This window comes from Ambystoma mexicanum, chromosome 10 (assembly GCF_040938575.1).
Source record: "Ambystoma mexicanum isolate Mex_15411 chromosome 10, UKY_AmexF1_1, whole genome shotgun sequence".
Taxonomy (NCBI): Eukaryota; Metazoa; Chordata; class Amphibia; order Caudata; family Ambystomatidae; genus Ambystoma; species Ambystoma mexicanum.
The window spans coordinates 243672423-243693051 of NC_090932.1; the positions used below are offsets into that span (position 1 = coordinate 243672423).

Sequence of the window (20629 nt, forward strand, 5' to 3'; positions counted from 1 at the left end):
TGTCCTACCAAAATTGTGCATTTAGTGCTGCACTAAGTCCTGTGTTTGTCTTGGCTAAGGATCCCAGAATAAAATTAACATCAGCTAGCCATGTGTTCTTGGCAAACTAGCAATCCTCACAAAAGACATCCTACGCTACACAATGGGACCTACCCACATGCCAAACTTCAGGTTTGTAGCATGTTGGGAAGTATGCAGAACATTTCAAACAGATACACACACACACATATCCAAACTATACATACCACAAAAAATCACTTAAAAAATTGAAAAATGTATATTTTATACTTCTTACATTGTCTTCACCATGGAACTTACCCACATGCCAAAATTCAGGTTTGGGCAAGAGCTACCGAGCTCCAAACGAATAATGGCCATAGACACAAGCAGGCAAGCAAAGCAACCTTCTCCAAAATGTACCTTGAATTCGCTAGAGACACTTTAGATCAAGAATAGTAAGGCTTTCTAACCCATATGTAATGGCTGGAACTAGACATTGCAAATATAGGCACAAGCTCCTTCAAGTGTGAACCCTCCAGTTTGTCTAACAAATTGATCTACCAGAGAAGTTAATTGAGTCTCCTTCCTTTTGTGACATCTATACAGACTTTATATCCTCAATGTTGTTCAAACTCAGCTCCCAGGTACTTATATTAGACAGTGTACTCAATTGCTGTGCCCCTGATGATCAACCTTGTTCGTGCTATTTTTCTTCTCATCATAAGCAATATCTGGGTCTTACTCCTGTCAATGCTCAATTCGTTTTTTCAGCATAATACCATAGGGCATCAGCAACTCATCTCAATCCCGTGAAAGTGTGATCTAAAATCACAAAATCATCGGCATAAGCCAATACAGTACAATGGGTGGAATCAATCAGGACAGCCGCTTGCACCCGCTAAACATGATGGTAGATTGACGAGGTACATGTTGAAGAGCAGGGGAGCCAAGACACAACCTTGCTCCACAATTAGATGCCATTGGATCCGCCAAGGCTCCCCGATCATCAAGCTGGACCCGAATTGTGGTATTCTTGTAGAGTAACTTTACGAAATAAAGGATAACAGGGGGGCACCCATATGATTTCAGCTTCCACCACAAGCGCTGTCTGCTTACACAATCGAATGCGGGTTGAAAGTCCACAAACAAAGCATAAGGAGCTAGCTATTCTTTAGCATTTGCACTTTCCATCAGGTGGTCTATCAACCTTACATTATGGCAGTTAGAGCAACCTGGCCTAAAGCTACTTGGGAACTTATCTAGAAGCCCCTCCTTATCTACCCATCCCTGGAAATCTTGTCATAAAAACACAGCAAATAGCTTGCCTGTGGAGTCAAGCAAAGAGAGGACTTGATATTTTCCTGGGGAGGAGGGACTAATTTTTTAATACAGGAATCAGAATAGCTGTTTTCCATGAGGAAGGTATTCTTCCCTCTTGTCAAACAAAATCTTCAATAAAGAGGCCCAAAACTCTGAGTTCTGTCTAATACTCACATTCGCAAGGACATTCGGGCCCAGTGCCCTAGAGGATTTTAGTCAATGTACATCCTCCTTGTCGATCTCTAAATCGTTTTTTAGGTGGATACATATCAAAAAGTGTTCTGGTGATAGTCACTCAAAAATACCTTCCCCAGGTGCTTAGTAATAGGGGTCAATGTTTTCAACTTTCTGTTTCCTTTGGCCTCCCCAATTAGGTCCAAATACTCTTCACCTTACCACTGCAAATGACAGTGATCATTCTTTGCCACTGTAAACCCCAGGAAAAGAGGCATCAACAACGCATTCAATTTCTATATGCATGTTTTGTCGCGTTCACGTCCATAAGTCCTTCATTACAAAGCAAATATTTAGCTTTTATTTTGCATATCCCCTTTACAATTTTTGCTTCCTGTACCTGATAGCTTTATCATATATGTGTATCACTTTACCTCCTTTGCCTATAATATGTATATTACTAACAGCATGATGTTCAGCAAAAACTTAGAAACTAGGCCTGAATTTCTTCCATATCCATGATCCAAACATCCAATATAAAGGAGTGGCTTGCTGCCTAGGTAAACCATGTAGCCATTTGAATATTACCCACAGACCACTTAACCCAGTTGCCAGAATTATTGATTTCCATTCCCCCAAGACCTTTTTTTGAGTTATTAGGACAAGTCACCACTAAGTTCAGAACCATAGCCACATGATCGCTGCAATCATTCCTGTGCACACACATGTCAACTACATTAAGCAGTCCCTCAAGATTGACAAGGAAATAATTGAAAGTGGCTTTCCTTCTTCCCATACTACAGGTGAATGCCCCTGGGGTATCCCCCAAGGTTCGCCCTTTAAGCATTTCTAGATCCCAACCATCAACAAACTGCATCAACCTTAAACCCTCAGAGTTGGGAATGTTCTGCTTTATATGACTTCTGCTCGTCAGTACACCCTCCACTGTCAATCCTTCTCTATATACACAATGACATTTAAAATCACTTCCTATGATGATATCATCCTTATTACCCCAGTGTAAGAAAATAATAGATTGTGTAGTGCATTCTGGATCAATTTACTATGCTGCGCATCAGGTGGGTTATGGATATTTACTATCATGGCATATTAAATGTTATCTGGGTTAGCAATTACTACCTTAATGGTCAAAATTATTTATTTTAATGTGTTATAGCTTAACATAAGCTTTTCACATAACATAAATCAAATTACAAAAAGTAAATATTATTATAGATTCATACAGCATATTAATAGGAACAGAACAGAAAAGGACAGTAAGTATCATAGTTGACCACAGAAAAAATAATAAAATTACAGTAATCATAAATGTCATAATTACATTATAGCAAAATGTCAAAAATGCAGAATACATTTAAAATGTCATCATACTGATGTTTCGACATGGCGTAACATTGTACTTAATTCACCTGTATACAGTAAATTTACATCAGATTTATATTAAAGCTATAAACATTCTAGCAGATTAACTGCAGATGTAGACGCTTAGACATGCAGTACCACATGTAGTCCCATCATTAGTTAGGGGAAGGGAACTTCTATAAAGACATGTCCAATAGCTTCTCTACTATCCCAGGCACTATATAGATATGTCCAGTAGTTTCTCCACTATCAACCACACGTTGTATAGTGCCATATAGAGTTTCATACCGGTTGCATTCAGCACCCTCAGCCAAAAGTCTTCACTACTGATACGATCCATACGATGGACAAAGTCTCCATAGAATATTATGTAAGTTTTTTGCATCGAAGGGCATCTGGTTAGAACATGTTTACTGGTTTCAGTGGCAGATCTATTCATGCAGAGTCAGCAGTAGCGATCTAGTTTGGTCAGGTTGCTCATAATTCCGCTAATAGCCAGTACCAGTTATTGGTCAATCCTCAATAGAAGGATAAAACGTCTCAGTCGTGGTGAAGGGCACAGAGATAAATAAGAGGATGGCTTCTTAAAGGTGTATCTCATATGTTGAACACATTTATAATGTTTCAGACCGTCTAAGTGTGCAAAGTTGTCAATCCAATCGTCTAATTCAAATTTTTAGGTCAAGGCGCAGAATGCATTAGCTTGATCTGTATAAGGCCTATTGATCCAGCCAATCTTTTCCATATAGTTGACCATCTGTTTTTTCATAAATGAGAATGTGACAGATTTATTGATTTCATTGTACATGGCATTCAATAGAGAGTTTTCTGCTTGCGGTGACATCTTTAAATATAGTGCAGTCCTTTTCCTGAGTACTTGAGCTTTCAGTGAGATGAGACCCAGTTCCAGTCTGAGGATAGCCATAGGTATACAGTTCGGGAGACCAAGTATTTTTTTCCAATATTTCCCCTCAAGTATCTGGAGCCATCCCAGGTCCATCTGCTGTAAGGCTTCTAGGTCATAGATGGTCATGGGGGTTAGGACCTGTTGGTACAGTTGTCGTGCAGCCCAGACAGTATACCCACAGTGAGACATGGAAAAATGATATATCAGGGAGCTAATTTGCGCAGCACGCGTAATTCGAGCTTGCTTACACATGGTGTAATGACCTTTGGGTTCTATTTCAATGTCAAGATATCTATAATAGGGTGTGTATAGTATTGTAGACCCATGTATTTTGATGCTCATTCAGGCTATCTTCTTGCTGCTAAGGACCATCATCTGCGTTTTATCCAGATTAATTGTCAAGCCATTTCGTTGGGCATAGGTCCATAGTGCCTCTGCAGAGTTTTGAAGTCCACTGATTGTATGATCCATGATGACTAAGTCGTCCGCATAGGCCAGAACCGAGCAATGGGTCTGGCCTATCTTAGGTGGACAGTTGTGGACTGCTGCTATGGCTTTAGGTGTGTCGTGAACGAAAAGATTGTATAATATTGGGGCTGTCACGCATCCTTGCTTTACGCCACGTGTTTGATCAATCTTGTGGGTCATATTACCCATGGCGTCCAGTTTCAGAGAGACTGTAGTATTACTTATATGGTCAAAATAAAATTATTGCCAGCAGATGATATTCTATGTGTTTTTGAATTATGTAAGACGCCTGTAACCAACCCCACATAGGGTCTGCCACTAATACCTGTATTAGCTTTTGCTTGATAAACAGTATACCCGTCCATATAGATTGTAGACATTAACCATGTCTCCTGTAACAAATAGATCAGGTATTGCAATAATAAAGGTAGTCAACCAGTTGGAGACAATATATGGACAAACCCTCAGGTATTCCCGGAAAGTAACGAGAATGCTCATTGCTGTTTAGATAACGCAGCCGGCAGAGATTCAGCCAGCCATTTCAGCATGGACGGAATATCACCATTTACATGCAGGTAAACCTAATTGTTGGGTATAATTGCTAAAGGTGACTATTATTACAACGGTATGCCCACATTTTATTGCATCATTTATTTTACTTTTACATTTTCTCAAAAACCTTGCTTCAATAAATGAAACACCCACAGTTAGTGCAACTCAGTAAACAGATCCAATATCAAAATGCATTGGTTCCCAAATCTATTTTAATAAAGACATTTTTCTTTTATTTATACACTTGTTACCTCATCTTTTTAAATTGTGTTGTATCAAATTTTCCCATAATAATTGCTTCAGCACATTAATTCAACTGATATTTTAAATACTTCAAGGAAATGTGTGCGCCCTGAGGCCTGCAGGCATGTGGCGCGGTATACATACATTCAAATAAATAAATAAAAGACAGCATCGTTGTATACTTTATCATTTTGAAAACAAAAAAATACATACATACAATCAATACACATGTTCTTATAACATATAGACCACCAATGGTGCAGATTGTTTTTCCCTCCTCTGTCCCCAACTGTAGCCCAAACATCCATTTGTTTCTTTTACAGCAAACATCTTGCTCCCTATACGTTCTATAAAACAGGGTCTGAATATCAGACAGCTGAATGTTATCTTTATTCAGAAGCCAGCACGCCAGTAAACCTACCCACATGCCAAATTTCAGGTTTGTAGCATGTTTGGGAGTATGCTGAACATTTTGAACAGACACACATCCACAAATGTCCCCAAAAAAATGTATTACACAAAAGTATATTTATATTGTATACTTTTTCCATTGTCTACACCTGTGAACCTACCCACGTGCCAAATTTTAGGTTTGAAGCATGTTGGGAAGTATGCTGAACATTTCAAACAGACACACGCACACACATCCACAAATATCCCCCAAAAATAAATTAGACAAAGCTATATTTATATATTTCTTTTTTTCTCTCTTTTTTTATTATACACATAGCCAACATTGACTTTGTATAAGACAGACCATTTTACATATATATTGAATGTACTGTAAGTACTCCATCTAAACAAACATCTTTAAAAGTTGCAGCATGAACATTTAAGTGTGTATATCTTTTTCATTCATAATTCTACTAAAACAGATTTCATGTCTACTGTTACTAAAAATACACAATTTCATCATCTACAATTAACAGGTTAATACCAAATACAACAACAATACTCTCAGCATGTCATCGCAGTTGTGTTCTAAAATCTGTATACTAAAATGTAATACTCTACTATTTTGTTAATTCTTCTAGAAGCCGCATGCTAACTGCATATCATTTCATCACGTGGTGGATTAAGTTAGCATCATTACCCTCTATTAGTTGGGCCCAAACTGATGATTTGGTATCATCCTAAGGCTAGTTAGAATAAGCTCAAATGGACTTGGTTCTCAGTGCATTTAGACTATAACAATCACATAAAATGTGTTCAGTCGTTTCAATATTCAATTCCCCACATAACCGACAGTAATGCAGCTCACGCGGTATACCCTTTTTTGCTCCTACTATTTCAAGTACCTCTGAGCTATTGAATTTGCACAACAGATAGTTGCGTATGGTATTGCTATAAGGGTGCGCATCTATATATTTTGGTTTTGTAGTACAATGTATCCAGTATGGTACGAAGGTGCTTCTGTTGGCATTTGTTGCCAGCATAACCTTGTCGATTTCTTAAAATAGACTTTTTATTTTTATGTTGAATAATAGTCTTAACATTTTTGCCTCCAGTTTAGCAAGTTTAATTTGATATTTATAGCTCAACACTTTGTCTCCATATATCATGCATGGCACAATTTTAGAGGAGTAAAGCAATAAAAGTGTCTTAATAGAGCGTCCTTCTTGTCTTCCAATCAAGTTACTAAGTGCGTAGGCAATACTCATGCCGTTCGCTTTGTTCGCTGTTCATTGTGCATCCCAACACAGCTTAATGTCTATGAGTATCCCAAAGTATGTGTAGTAGTTCACGCATTCTACCGTTTTTTCTTCTAAAGTCCTTTTTGGCTTAGATGCCTGTTTCTTTTTGGATTTCCCCAAAAATGCTACTATCTTTGTTTTCTCTGTGTTGATTCTCAGTCAATGTTTGGTGGCATATGCTCCCAACGCATTTAACAGTATTTGCTGACCTTTGAGGGTATAGTCTAAGAGAAAGAGATCATCAACATTGCCCAGCCAATTATAGCTACATTTTGCTGGACATGCTTCTTCTAGTTTTAGAACCCCTGATAAATCTGCCAAATATAGATTAAACCGTGTGACCGCTAAAATGCAGCCCTGTTTTACTCCTCACTATGTAGCAAAGGGCTCAGATATTTGGCCTGCCCTGTTGGTTCGTACTCATACCTTAGAATCAGTATAGAGCAGCTGGATCATATGTAGCACACCATGAGGAATTTTCCATTTAGCTAATTTATTCCACTGTCTATTCCTCATGACCATGTCCAAGCCTGCGCTGAAATCAATAAATGCCCCATAAACTGGCAGTTTACGTTTTTCCCATGCATATTCAATAGTCGAATTCAGGCATACTAGGTTATGGCTAGTACTGGCTTTTGCTTGAAAACCTGTCTGATTTGGAGGTAGTATTTGATACTCATCTATCTGAATTGGTTTAGTTCTTTCAGTAGGGCACATGCAAACATTTTTGCTGGGATATCTAGCATGGCTAGCATGCGATAATTTTATGGTAATTTCCAACAGCCTTTTTTATATACAGGGAGGATCGTGCTCTCTTTCCATGAGTTTGGCATGGTTCCACTGGAGCCTATTTCACAGAAAAGCCGAGGAAGTGTTTTCGCCCAATGAGGGCGAGAAGGTTTAAGGAGTGCATTACATGTGCCGCCCGGGCCTATCGCTCTAGAAGTAGGTAATTTTGCTAATATTGTTGCAATGTTATGTATGGAGGATTTACAGGTCCATTTTGCTTCAACCGCTATATGCTCCGCATCTTGCGGTGTTGTGGCACCTACAGTGTTCTCGATGTGACGTTGCCAGCTCTCTTCCGGGACACACATTTATTGGTATATTCCTCCTTGTTGACCCACTCAGAGTAGTCCAAATCCCTGTATTATTGTTTGTCTTAGCCTGATATGCTAATGTCATCAAAAGGTCGGCTTTGGCTTTTGCTCTGTGTCTACGCAACCAGTTACGATATTTCATTTTCCAAATTGTAATGGTTTTCTGGATATCATCCAGAAATGTACCTTCTTTAAATGCGTGAGAAATGTCTTCTCTTAATGGTTTTTTTTTGCCATTTGGATGTTACAGTTATATTGGCTGTATTTAGGGTGGGGTCTGTTCCACCTTTCACTAGATGTTTTAAAACTTTTTTTTATATGCAGTTCTTATGGATTTCATAATACTATTAAAATCATTAAGCATTGTAATACCCTTTTGTGGCGGTTTTATTTTGCCAATAATTTGTGAAACAGTTAAGCGATTTTTCAGCTATTTCACAGGCTTTTTCTATGTTGTCAAGATTCCATCTTATCCAATTGTTTCCAGCATTTAAAAAATGTCACCATTTAATTCGACTTTATTCTGAGTGTCACATTTATTAAGCAATGGAAGAAGGTTGCATTATTTGTGGTGTAGTATGCCATTCACTTCATAAGCCCCGTTCCTGCTTCTTTCGTAAATACATAATCAATTGTAGAGGTGCTTTTCCCACTAATTCTTGTGAATGCCTTGTAAGAATCTCCTTTACAATTGCCGTTCAGCATCGGGAGATTAAAGAGATTAAACAATTCCAGCCAACTTTTGCCTTTCCTATTTGTTGTGCCGGTATGAGATGGTCCGGAAATGGGCTTATCATAAATGGCCAGTCCTTAGAGGCATTTATTGCCCCACAATTAGTACTGGAGTTTCTCTATGAGTAGATTCTAGGATACGTTTCACTATGATAATGTCAGTTTTGGTTGCTATATAATTAAGAGGGTCATATTTATTTACTAGTAGCATTGTACCACATCATTGTATGCTAGAGATAATTGCTACTGCTCTTACCATTGATGTGTTAGTCATTTGTGCAAGACGGCATGGATTGCATGCTGTCACAAGTAGCCCACCACGTGGTCTACCAATTGGTCCCTTAGTTGCCACGACTTGAAGTGTGCTACGCCCATCAATCTCACAGGGTTCAGGCATCCATGTCTCTTGCAGTGCTACTATTCTAAACAGATCTATGTTTTCCAAGACACCTCTAATTTCTGTTAAGTGTGAAAAACCTCTAGTATTCCAAGAACGCAACACGTTAATGTTATCGTGACATTTCTGCAAAATTGGGACTTAAACACGGTTGGTAGCCCTTGCTAATAATCTTCTTTGTCATGCTCTTCATCAATGTGCACTACCTTAGTTGTTATGTTTGGAAGTATGTTGGTCTCATTCATTATCATCTGCAGTTTTTGTAGCATGCTACTGCTGTTAAATTGGACTAAGCCTTTAGAACTATTGGACCTATTAATATCCTTCGATTTTTCAACCGGGTATTTAATTTTTTTGATTTCAATTTCTTTACAGCTGTATCCTAATTTAGACAATTCATCCAAATATTGGAAGATATAGCCCATTGTAGATTGGGACTGTAGACTTATGTTGGATGTTATGTTAAGTTTATCTTCTAATTGGTCTACAATTAAAATATCTTCTGTTGTGATTACTCTCAGAGGTATAATCTCATGAAATATTCATAACACCGTCTATTTAATGGTGTATGTCTATCAATTACCATAACTGATTTTAACTGAAGTGCTCTTATTTTATCAGAATAATTTTCAGCATTGGTTTCTTTGTTGCGCTCTTTTATTATAGCTGTGTTTTGACTTTCTATATTATTTTCCGTATCACTGGTCTTTTTCTGACCTCTCTCTACAGTATTCACTGATTTATCAGCGGCTATAGTTTATTTATTCATTCCGCTAGAGGTTGTCTTCTCCTCTACATGTGTGTTCTTGGTTTTTCCTTTTTGTCAGTTTTCTGATAATTGCCCTACTTTTATTTCTGTCTCGTCGCTTTCACGGCACTCGTTATTCTTTTGGCATTTGTTCTCATGTCTGTTTTCATTTGTCATTGATGTAATAATGTTGTCCTTATTCAATTGCTCACACGATTCTGACAGGAGCTCAAACAGATATTTTTGGATATCATTGCACAAGATAGGTTTTTAATTTAGAACAGATTTACCGGTGTTATCATCTTGCGAGCCACCTTCTCTGTTTCTTGTATTTGTGTCCCTCCAAATGGCTAATATCATTGCTTTCAGTATTCTTGGTTTCTTGTATTATCTTTGATGCATTTACAATGTGAACGCATCCATTTACCTTTTTCGACTGACCTTTTGACGTTTTTCCTTTATTTTTAACTATTGTTGATGGTCTCTGTGCTATTTTCAATTCCACTCTTTTATGGGTGTTCTTTTTTTCAATTACCCCATGTCTTCCTATCACCATTTTCTCCTATATTATTGCTGTTTTATCATAGTTTTCTTCTTCATTTTGGGTTACTTCTAGGTGGTAAGGCTCTTCAGTCTCTACTATTTCTAGCTCTAATTGAGTTTTTTTCTGACTTGTCTCAGTACTTGTGGCAGTGTCTTTATACACTCTTCTAGAGCAATGTATGCTCTTATGGAGAAATAGAGATTAAGCATCAAGTTTTTTATATCCTTTCACATTTTATATTTAGGTTAAACAACAGGCTTTCAACTATTTTCAAACATCATTGAGGATGACATACTTGCTGCACTGATGGTAGAAGTGTCTAGGATTTCATTTAGATTCTCATTGATATTCTCTTTGGGATTGTCATATATCGTTGTCAGAGTTTGCATTTGGATTAGGGACACTTTATTATGTTTCTCTCTTATCTCTATTGGCTTATTGGTCCCATTCCTTCTTTTATTTTCTTCCTAGGACTTTCAGTTTGCTTATGTTCATAGGTTACTGAAGCGTCAGTCTCTATGTGAATTTCTGGTAGTCTATTTTGTTCTAGTTCAAACTCTACTGTCTCATTTTGTCTATCCGTTTGACTGAGCCTCCTCATTATTGGTGTACTTGCTTTAAGCATAGGACTCTTTTCAACAGGCGGTGCACACATTTGTGGCAGTACCGTAATTTTACTATTTGTAAATAGATTATTTTGGGGATTATTAGGGACTTCAGTACTGTTGGGGATCATTCTTGGTGTAAGGATGGCATCAATTCATTTAGTCTCAAACAAGGTAATATCTCATTAAGTTCGTCTGTGAGCTCTCGCGCTGCCTCAACTGCATCTACTGCATCTATCTTTTCAGTGGATTTATTTATCTCCTTTATTTCCCTTGTATCTACATGTAACTCTATTGGTGCTACAATGGCTTCTGATGTTTCACCAATACCCTTTGAGTGTTTGCTTCCCAGGTTTCAGTTTCCTATTTAAGGGTATTAATTTGTCATTACTCCTACGTTTTTCTCATTACTGCATTTACTCCCTTTCCCACTCCCTTTTGCACACCCACTCCAACTCTTGCTCTCAGGCTTAGATTCACAACACCACTTATATTTCCATCCGCATTCACGATATTAAAGCTGATTTTGTGATGGTTTTGGGTATACATGTCCAATTAGCACGGCGGGATAAGCTCTTACTGGGATTGGTAGTGGTGTCAATTTCCCTGCTTGATTGTTCACGTTGATTTTAAGAAGGTTCTGTGTATTTTTTGTCTTATTAGGCATATTGCTACTTTCGATTACAATTAATCGCAATGCTACACCGTAATTCACAGTGATTCATAGCAATTCAAAGGGGATTTCACTTTTCTGTAACGTGAAATATTCTACGTTAGCCTATTTTACTCTGGTTCTTTCACCGCATTCTGTACTTCTATGCCTCTCTGCCTCATGGACCAAGGTAGCTCAATGCCACTCTGAGTGGCATAACAGAATTTTCCTCTTAACACTCTCAACACTCTGGGTACAAACACAATATCAATATCGGCATTAGTATCGCTCGTAACACTCATTCACTATTCAGTCTCTGCTGTCTTATGCAAAAGGACCCATATGCTCCGATTAGCACTCACTTAACTTATTGCCTCGGCCTCAAATCTTCAGCTGCTCTACCGTAGTACCGTAGTACAATACTAAACAGCGTGAAGTGGACAGCCAAGAGCAACTGCTATCACTCGAGTTAGGCTATGCAGCTTATTGGTTTGTCATAACATTGTTAATTGCCGCAGCCGCCACACCCCACACCACACCACAACACCAAAACAGCACTTCCAGTCACTTCTGGGTCGGCTTGCGCAGGTGCGCATGACCGGTCTTGAAATACTCGAGTGGTGGGCATATTTCATGCATTTTACATTGTCTCCATAATGGAACCTACCCACATGGCACGTTTCAGGTTTGTAGCATGCTGGGTTGTATAATGAACATTTTGAACAGACACACACACATATATCCACAAATTGCCCTTTTATGTATAGATAGATAGATAGATAGATAGATAGATAGATAGATATAGATATTGTCTTTTTTTCAGAAGTAACTTTAGTTAAGGCACAGTTTAGGTGATCAGATTGAATGCAACAAAACCAGTGAAATTCAGGGAATGTGGGAAGCGATGATCTTCTTAACTCGGCGTCCCCAGTTGCATAGCCCAGGAGCACACTCATAAGAGATGATTTTCAAGGCTTTGTTGCGTTAAATCTGATCACCTGAACTCTCCTTACACTAAAGTTTTTTTCAGTAAATTTCAATATGTCTGTTATACCATAGTTTATACAAAGACAATAGCCATCACATTCTGCAGTGGCTTCAGTCCATGTTCCACCTATAGGTTTTCTAAGGGCTCTCTAGCCATGGCCTTCAGTGGTGGCCACTGTACATGTTCCACCTATAGGTATCCTTAGGGCCCACTTGCCATGGCTGAGTTGAAATCTTACAACAATACATTTCTTTATGGCGCACTATCCATAGCCTTCAGCCATGGTCAGTGGTCACAGCGTTCGGCCTTCAGCCTTTGCCACTTTAAATGTGTTACTTATTGGTTTCTTTAGGGCCCACTAGCCAATGCCTTCAGCCATACACACTGGCCATGTTGCACCTAGAGATTTCTTTAGGGCCCACTAGCCATGGCCTTTGGCCATGACCACTGTACATGTTCCACCTATAGGTTTCCTTAGGGCCCACTAGCCATGACCTTCGTCCAGGTTACACCAATAGATATCCCATCACATGATGCAGCTCTAACAATGTCTTTAAAAATATATATATATTTTCCCATTCCTGCTGTATCTGTAAAATGTCCCCTTCTTAACCCTTTTCTGATGCCCGCGGTTATGCCCAGTGATAACCACGGTTAAGGGTAGTTCCATAACTGCGGTTAACCCTGGGTATAACCATGGTTATCTGAAAACACTAACCAAATCCCAAACTCTTCCCTACCCTCACAGGCACACTTTTTGCCATGGTCCCCTCAGATGCTTTTTCTCACCCTAGCCCTCTCCCGTTACCCCCATCACTCTTCATTGCTTGTAACACACTTTCTTTCCAACTCGCATCTTCTGTTGTAGCCATGGTTATAACCATGGTTATAACTGTGGTTATCCTCAATATAACCCAGATTATGCGAAAACATTCAAAATTTAACTCTGTACCTTGAACACATCCAACTCCCCAATTTCACATGGCATCCTCTTTCCCTGCCCCACTTCTAGCCTGGTGTCATTTCATCATTTTTCTTCGTACAAATGGTTTTGTTTGCACTTTTCAATTTTGGCTAATCCAGGATGTAACCTTGGTTATCCCGCACATCGAGCAATGGCGGCTTTTTCATTTCTAAAAAGCCTTGCTGATGCATTGTGGTACACATATATAGCAATAATTTTGGGAGAAGGGGGTACCCCCTTCCCCCTGAAATATTTTAACAACTACTTGATGGAAATAACCCCAGATCCCTCCCGGAAATGGAGTTACCGCTTCATGCCCAAGTTGTTTTGTACCTTTAGACTTTTTCTCTATGGGGAATTAATGGAATAGGCAAAAAACAGTGTTTATTTGCTTTCTTAGTAACTTCTTCATGTTTTAACACATCTTTCTAAACATTTCCAGTGTAGGGGGCCTAAGAAAGACATTGGGCCAAAAAAACAAGGTTGGAGGTAGCCTTGCCGGTAAAAGGCAAGGCTACTCCAAACTTGCAAGAAAGTCCGGCACCCGCGAATGGGCAATTACTGAAGGATACAACGGTACCGGTAAGCTTACCGGTACCGTTGTTTCCGTACCGGCAAACTCGTAATGAGGCCCATTTTATTTGCAACATATATGCCAAATCTGTCATGCAAGTCAAACGTTATTAGCAAATATTCTGTGATTTTAATGCTGTTATATCGAATAGTATATTACATGTTGTGCTAGACTGATTTTGAAATTTAACATCTACATTTTTTGCTCCAAAAAGAATTATGCAATCATTTATTTTGAAAATTAATTGAATAAAATAACTGATTTACAAATTTCTTAAGCTTTGACATATTTTCAAAAAGTAACATTGAACGGTATGTTTTCATTTCTGATAGATCTCTTTAGGGCTCCCAAACACTGTCAGAGTATGTTGCTTTAGAAATCCGACCCTTTAGAGAATCTCTTATGGTAGGGATGGTCATTCTGAACCCAGGCTAACAAGGTGCCCAGGAGGAAGGCAGAGGTAAGACATGATCTCTGCACACTGGCAAAAACACAATGCCAAAGAGGGCAAATGCTTATTGATTTCAAGTTCAAAAGGGCCATTTCATATTCCCCTCTTATCAAAGGGATGGTGTTTTATCTGTATCTCTCGTGTTTTATGAATTTTATATGAATGAGATAGTATTTGTATTTTTATGTGTTTTGAAGCATCAAGATATTGTTGTTGTAAAATTGGAATACATTTGGTAAAGGATTACTGTACAAACCAAACACGTAAAACAAAACAAAAAACAAAAGGATGGTGTATCTTGTCCGGATGAATTTAGCTTATAGTCCAGTGAATGAAAGTACATCATTTCAATTTACCCCATAACTATCATTGCAATATTGATGCATCAATGCCAAAGAACCTTAACCTTGAAGATCAATGTGAGTGGGAAATCTTATTGAGTATTTTCCAAGAGGTGATTATTTGGCTCAAAATAACCAGGTGATTGCTCAACGCTATAGAGGAAGCATATATACGCATAGACATTTTGTTTGCAAAAAGAACATTACGATAAATAAATATATTCGTCCTTCTGGATCACTCCTAGTCAGTGATGGGGCTTTCGTAGAAATAAAAGCAACAGGCCCAGCAACTGGCCATTTATGCATGAACTATTAACGTGTTTATAAACAGACTGCTTGCATGCAGATCAATTTGCATCTTACCTAGAGGAACAGTGATTATGATATAAGGAGATATGCTAATTGTCATGCAAATATGGTTGATATTGATTTTGAATATTGTTAAATCATTCTGCTGTGTTTTTATAGCAATAACACCCGATCCAGTGGGACGGATAGGTTGGTAACGGCCTGGGGCCCAAAACATAGACTTGAGCGAAGCAAGGGCCTTAACGATGTGCCCCAGTCCCGTTATCACCCCATCCGGCCCACTGGACCGGGTGTTATTGCTATTAGCACCGCAAGTTTTAAATCTGGAAACCCTGGGTACTAACAGCAATGCATGTTGTTTGAATGAACAGGACGCCTTGCTAGCGTCCCCTTCCTTCAAACAAAATACTTACCTATAATGGCCAGCATGGAGGTGGAAGATGGGCCTCCCTGTGGAGCCCCTCTTACATTTACATGGTGGCTATCGGGCCAGGACGGAGGCTGGAACAGCGGCTGCAGTTGTCACCTCAAAAAGAATAAGGTATGTTGGATAGGGAGGTGCAGTTTAGAGGAAACGGTGACCGGAGGGGAGGGTGTGGGAAGATGGGGAAGCAGCCATGAGGCTGCTCAGAATGTGGGCTCAGATCATGAATCCAGCCCGCGATCCGAGCAACCTGATTCGTTGTCTACCCACCCAGGGTGCTAATATGGCATTTACACATGATTGAGTTTTAGAGAAGTGATTAATATTCACAGTTAATCAGTTAAACTTAAATTGAAGATTATATGAAAGTGAATATATTATAGGCCCATACCTGCAAGGGATTGCATCTTCAGAGGGAATTGCATGCTTACATGATAAATGCTTAACAATAGATGGAGCAGCGGAACATGTGTTAATGCAAATGTGTTGTTGAAGACATAAGAATTGTGAGCTAGGCCATTAGAATGTATTTCACTGTTTAGAGGCAGATACAAGAGCATTAAAGCAAGCAGTAAAGCTAATTACACAGCGGTACTTTTTTAACAATTGAAAGTTTAGGATTGTTATAGTAAGGCTAGTATCCCTTCGTGGAAATGTATGTAAAAACAAGGACAAAGCATGCCCGGCTGTTTTTACAGCACATAATGACAGAAAAGTAGTATAATAAATGTGAACATTTGTAAGAGATGCTTATGGTGTTCTCTCGGTAAAGAATGCGTGTCTAGTGTTTACAAAAATGTTTCATCTTATAACTCCATGTGTCTATTCTAACACAGGTGAAGATGTCAGTATTTAAAAAGCTAATCTAGTACATAATCAATTAATCCTCTGAAGTGTTAATTTCAGATATAGGGTTTCTCTTACCTCTCCTCATCTTCTCATCCCACATCAGGGGTATTTTCACCCGGGGGCCTGGCTAAACTGGTGGGCTATGTGTTATTACCAGAAATCATATCACCATAATATATCTTTGTAACGGTAATAATTAGTTTACACATAAGTTAGATTTATTGTTGGAAGTTTGATAAATGGCACAGAATGGACATCTGCAGATACTATCATAGTTATCTCTGAATATCAATAACGTGTTTTCTTTCCCCCAATGGTATATAACATGTCACTTTAATCCTGCGGTGCAATTATGTAATCACTCTCCTACTTATTGCAAACATTATAAAGTGAATATGTGATATTAACGTGTACTTCATCCTGTTGTCTGTTAACATATAACAGTTGCACTTGTTTTTATTAATGTCTGCTCTAACACTGACTTACCTCAAATCTGCAGCTTTTACTTGAGGAGGCTGTATCGATCAGCACAGCTACAACTGGCTCTGCGTTGACGATATCGATACCCTCAATACTGTTGAATAATTACTAGTGTAGGCTATTGTAATGATTATGGATTGTCTGTTGTTTTCTGATTTTTCAGACTGGAGCAAGCATATCGAATATAACCTGGGCTCAGGCAGCATACCGCTGTTCCCGAGCATTCACTTAGAAACGTGTGATGGTCCTGTGTCCTCTATCCAGACCACGGTGGAGCTGCAGATCAGCTCCATTGGAAAGGGCTGTGATCGGGAAACCTACTCCGAAAACTCCTTGCAGGAACTGTGTGGTATGTATCTCCACAGTGCATGGACAGCGCTACATTTTGTCGGTTATACTTGATATTCTGTTGAAGGTGCGATGAATGTTCTTGTATTCGCATTATGCTTAAACAAAATAAGTGGGAACAAAGAGCCTCAATGAATAATGACATCACCAAGAGCAATGTACTTTGAAACTCCACTACAAACCAGAAACCCCCAAGTAAGAGCAATGATAAAACATTTTGGAATTTAACTGAATCAATACAATATTTCATGTTTAGGGAATTAAGTTGTTGTGATTATGATCAGTAGTTCAGGTAAATAATTCGGGGGGGGGGGGGGTGAACTATGATAGTATAAATGGGCCAGGCATGTTTCAATTTGTGGATCAATTCTGTTAGGCAGAAGGTTTGTATATCAGTTAAGGGGATTGGGCTTTAGATGAGGTAAATATAGGAAAAAAAAGAATATTATTGAGATGAGGGAGCAAGAGAAATGAAAAGTTGGCGTTAGATGAGGGACAGGTAGAACATTTAAATGGGATTCGGTTGCAGATCTGATATGACATTAAAATATAATATGTCAGCTTTTTGTCAATTCCTTCCTTACTGACTCCCGTGACTTGACCAACTTGCATGCCATGAACTTACATGCCAGTTCTTGTCAGTTGAAGAAGAGCATTGCAGAATTGTTTGGAGGGAGGAAGGAGATGAATGTATGTGACTGCAGACCCTTTGAGTAGCCATGCAAAGTACTAGTCAGCAGTTTCTCCGAAAAGAGTTATGCTTGTTAGGCAGGAGGAGATTATTTTGCGTGCCTGTACCTGAATGCTCTGTCTTTTAGTGCCAATTGGAATTATTGTTTAAGTGAAATAGTAAATCGTTTCTTAGTAGGCATAAACAGATTATAATTGGTGACTGTAAGTCAGTGTTGATAAACTATCTTTAATTTCTTGGTAGGTGAGAGGAGGCTATATTCAGTGGCTACACATAACTGTGCCCATGTTTGAGTGTCTATTCTAGTTAGAAGTAGTTGCAGAAAAAATATTGTATAATTAATTGCAGGCAAGAAGAGGTTAACAATGCAGTGACTGTAACTGAGCCTTCAACAGGACATCGTCCTGTAACTATGGAATGAGTAGATACAGTTTTGAGTGCCAACATGACCCATGAGTGCTTAGGAAGAGAGAACAATGAAAAAGAGTTTCACCCCACTGTCTATTGAGCAGAAAGGGGAGCAGAGTTACATTGTGCATCCTCTGACAGTGTGGGAGGAAAAGGTGCAGAAGCTGTTCCAGGTCTCCTCCACTTCCATCCACTGATGATGAGTCAGAGCACATTGATGATGGTGACAAACATAATGATGAGGAAGATGCAGGTGGTGACCCATCTGAGTTGAGGTCCAGGAAAGATATGATTTTGGAAACCGGTACTACATCTGATGCAAAACAGTGGGATACTGTAATAGTTAAAGAGAGAGGAGGTGCAACCATGACCTGTATGGGATTATCAAATAAAGAATGATTAAATAGTAGACAACAAAAACAAGCGTGATGAATTTGCCACTAGAGCTGCCTGTAAAGATGTGACCATGACTTCTAGGGGATACACAACATACAATGAACTGATTGCAAATGCTAATCTTCGTTACACTAAGCCGTTTTCCCTCCAACCCCATTTCTTTGCTAATCAGGATGAATGCATTCTTATACAGAGAGAACACATTTTCATAAAATATGTTATATCTGTAAAAAAAAAAAAAAACAACTGCTACTCTTATTACTTTTAAAGGACCCATAATCTCCCCAAGTAGAGGGTGGAGCCATATGTATGTGGGGGGATACATTTACAGAAATAACTCAGATTATTGGTTAGGAAAATAAGCACCTGTCAAAGAAGCTTCACTTCGTAGAAGCAACATTTAGTGACAGCATGAATCTGAGGCACAAGAAAAAAATTATTGTCAAGGAGGAAGCTCCAATCATGCACAGTGATGTTTTGTCAAGGCACTGGGGCCATGAAAAGGGCCAGAACTCATTATCCCCTACAATCATCACCAATGTCTTAGTGGAGTTCCATTTAAACCAGGAGCAAACATATAATGACTAACATCACTTCCTGATCTGATATGGAATATGCACGTCCTGATACAAATGAAAAAGGAACTGGGTATTATCAGTGTAAGAACAGATATGAAAATGCAGTTAAGGGAGAAGGTGAGAACGAGCTAGAGGTATAGACTAAAAAGGAGAAGAATGCCCTTGAGAAAATCCGAAAGGAAGGGAGTTTCTGCAAATTCCAATAGTTTGGCAATTGGTTTAAAAATTGACATGGTACCAGAAATTGGATGGACCAGTGGAGTGAAGAGTGGGTTCCTTGTGTGAGGAATGTGACCATCTGCACGGGAAAAGTGCACTCGCCAGGTTTTTCTGTTTGTTTAAAAAGAGTGAATGATGGGTCCATTCCCACACACATTTTCAACGTTCTCCGCACAGCAGAACAATAGTCATTTTGTCTGGTAGGACACAGCTTACCACCACCACCCTTCCTTCTCATGTGTGGTTGACACCTAACAGCTGTGGGTACATCAAAAGCCTTTGGCCATGGGGAGCCTGATTATAATTTCAAGGCCCCATGGATTTGCATCTCCATTGTGAAACCTTGCTGGTGGTGGCGAATACTGAAGAATGTTAATTAGCAGGCCTTAGAGAAGGTCTGGATGCAGGAAGTGACAATGGAGACCAGACACCTCTTTGTAATGCTATGTGTCAACTTGGTACTAATACCCCTCCTTGGTATGAAAGGGCAGTGAATGTCCTGTCTGGAACCACTCCTTTCAGAGCAGGGAAGTATGTGAATTGTAGGAGACAAAAGTCTGCCTGCAACCCCTTACTTCAGAGAAGGATCAAGCGCCGCATAGGGCTCAGTTAATTAGGGAGACACTTTGATGTACAGCAGACAGGAAGATGGGTGGGGCTTAGAAGTATATGGTGTCATCCTTCCACTGTCTGTTGCCAAGCACCCTGGTTCTGACCTGAAGCATCACTGAAGATTGTTGGTGAGGGCTCAGGATTGGTCCATTAAGGTGGGCTTAGCCTCACCAATCGCTGGGGCCCATTTGGCTTTAAAAGAGGGCTGAACCCCTCACTGATCAGATCATCTGAAGACTTCACAAGGAGTAAGAAGAAGGACTCATTTGGACCTGAGCTGAAGGTACAGTCTACTTTGACATGATATATGTAATTTATAACGCGCCTATACACAAGTGATTCAAGGCGCAACGAGGCAAGGGAGGGGGAACAAAGGGAGGACAGATAACGATCTTACTAGGCCAGGTGTCATTCAGATCGTGCAAGGGCAGGGGGAAGAGAGGAAGGGTAAGGGGAAAGTCAGTACATGGGATAATAA

The 20629-nt window shown here is 39.3% G+C and overlaps 1 protein-coding gene across 1 annotated transcript in view; it reads left to right on the forward strand.

Annotated features, from left to right (window-relative positions):
- Window positions 1-20629, forward strand: part of CLSTN2 (calsyntenin 2) — a 3665407-nt gene that overhangs the window by 2612191 nt on the left and 1032587 nt on the right. The window contains exon 7 of the mRNA XM_069617773.1: window positions 17063-17248. Coding sequence (XP_069473874.1) covers window positions 17063-17248 — 186 coding nt within the window. The remainder of the gene's footprint in view (window positions 1-17062; window positions 17249-20629) is intronic.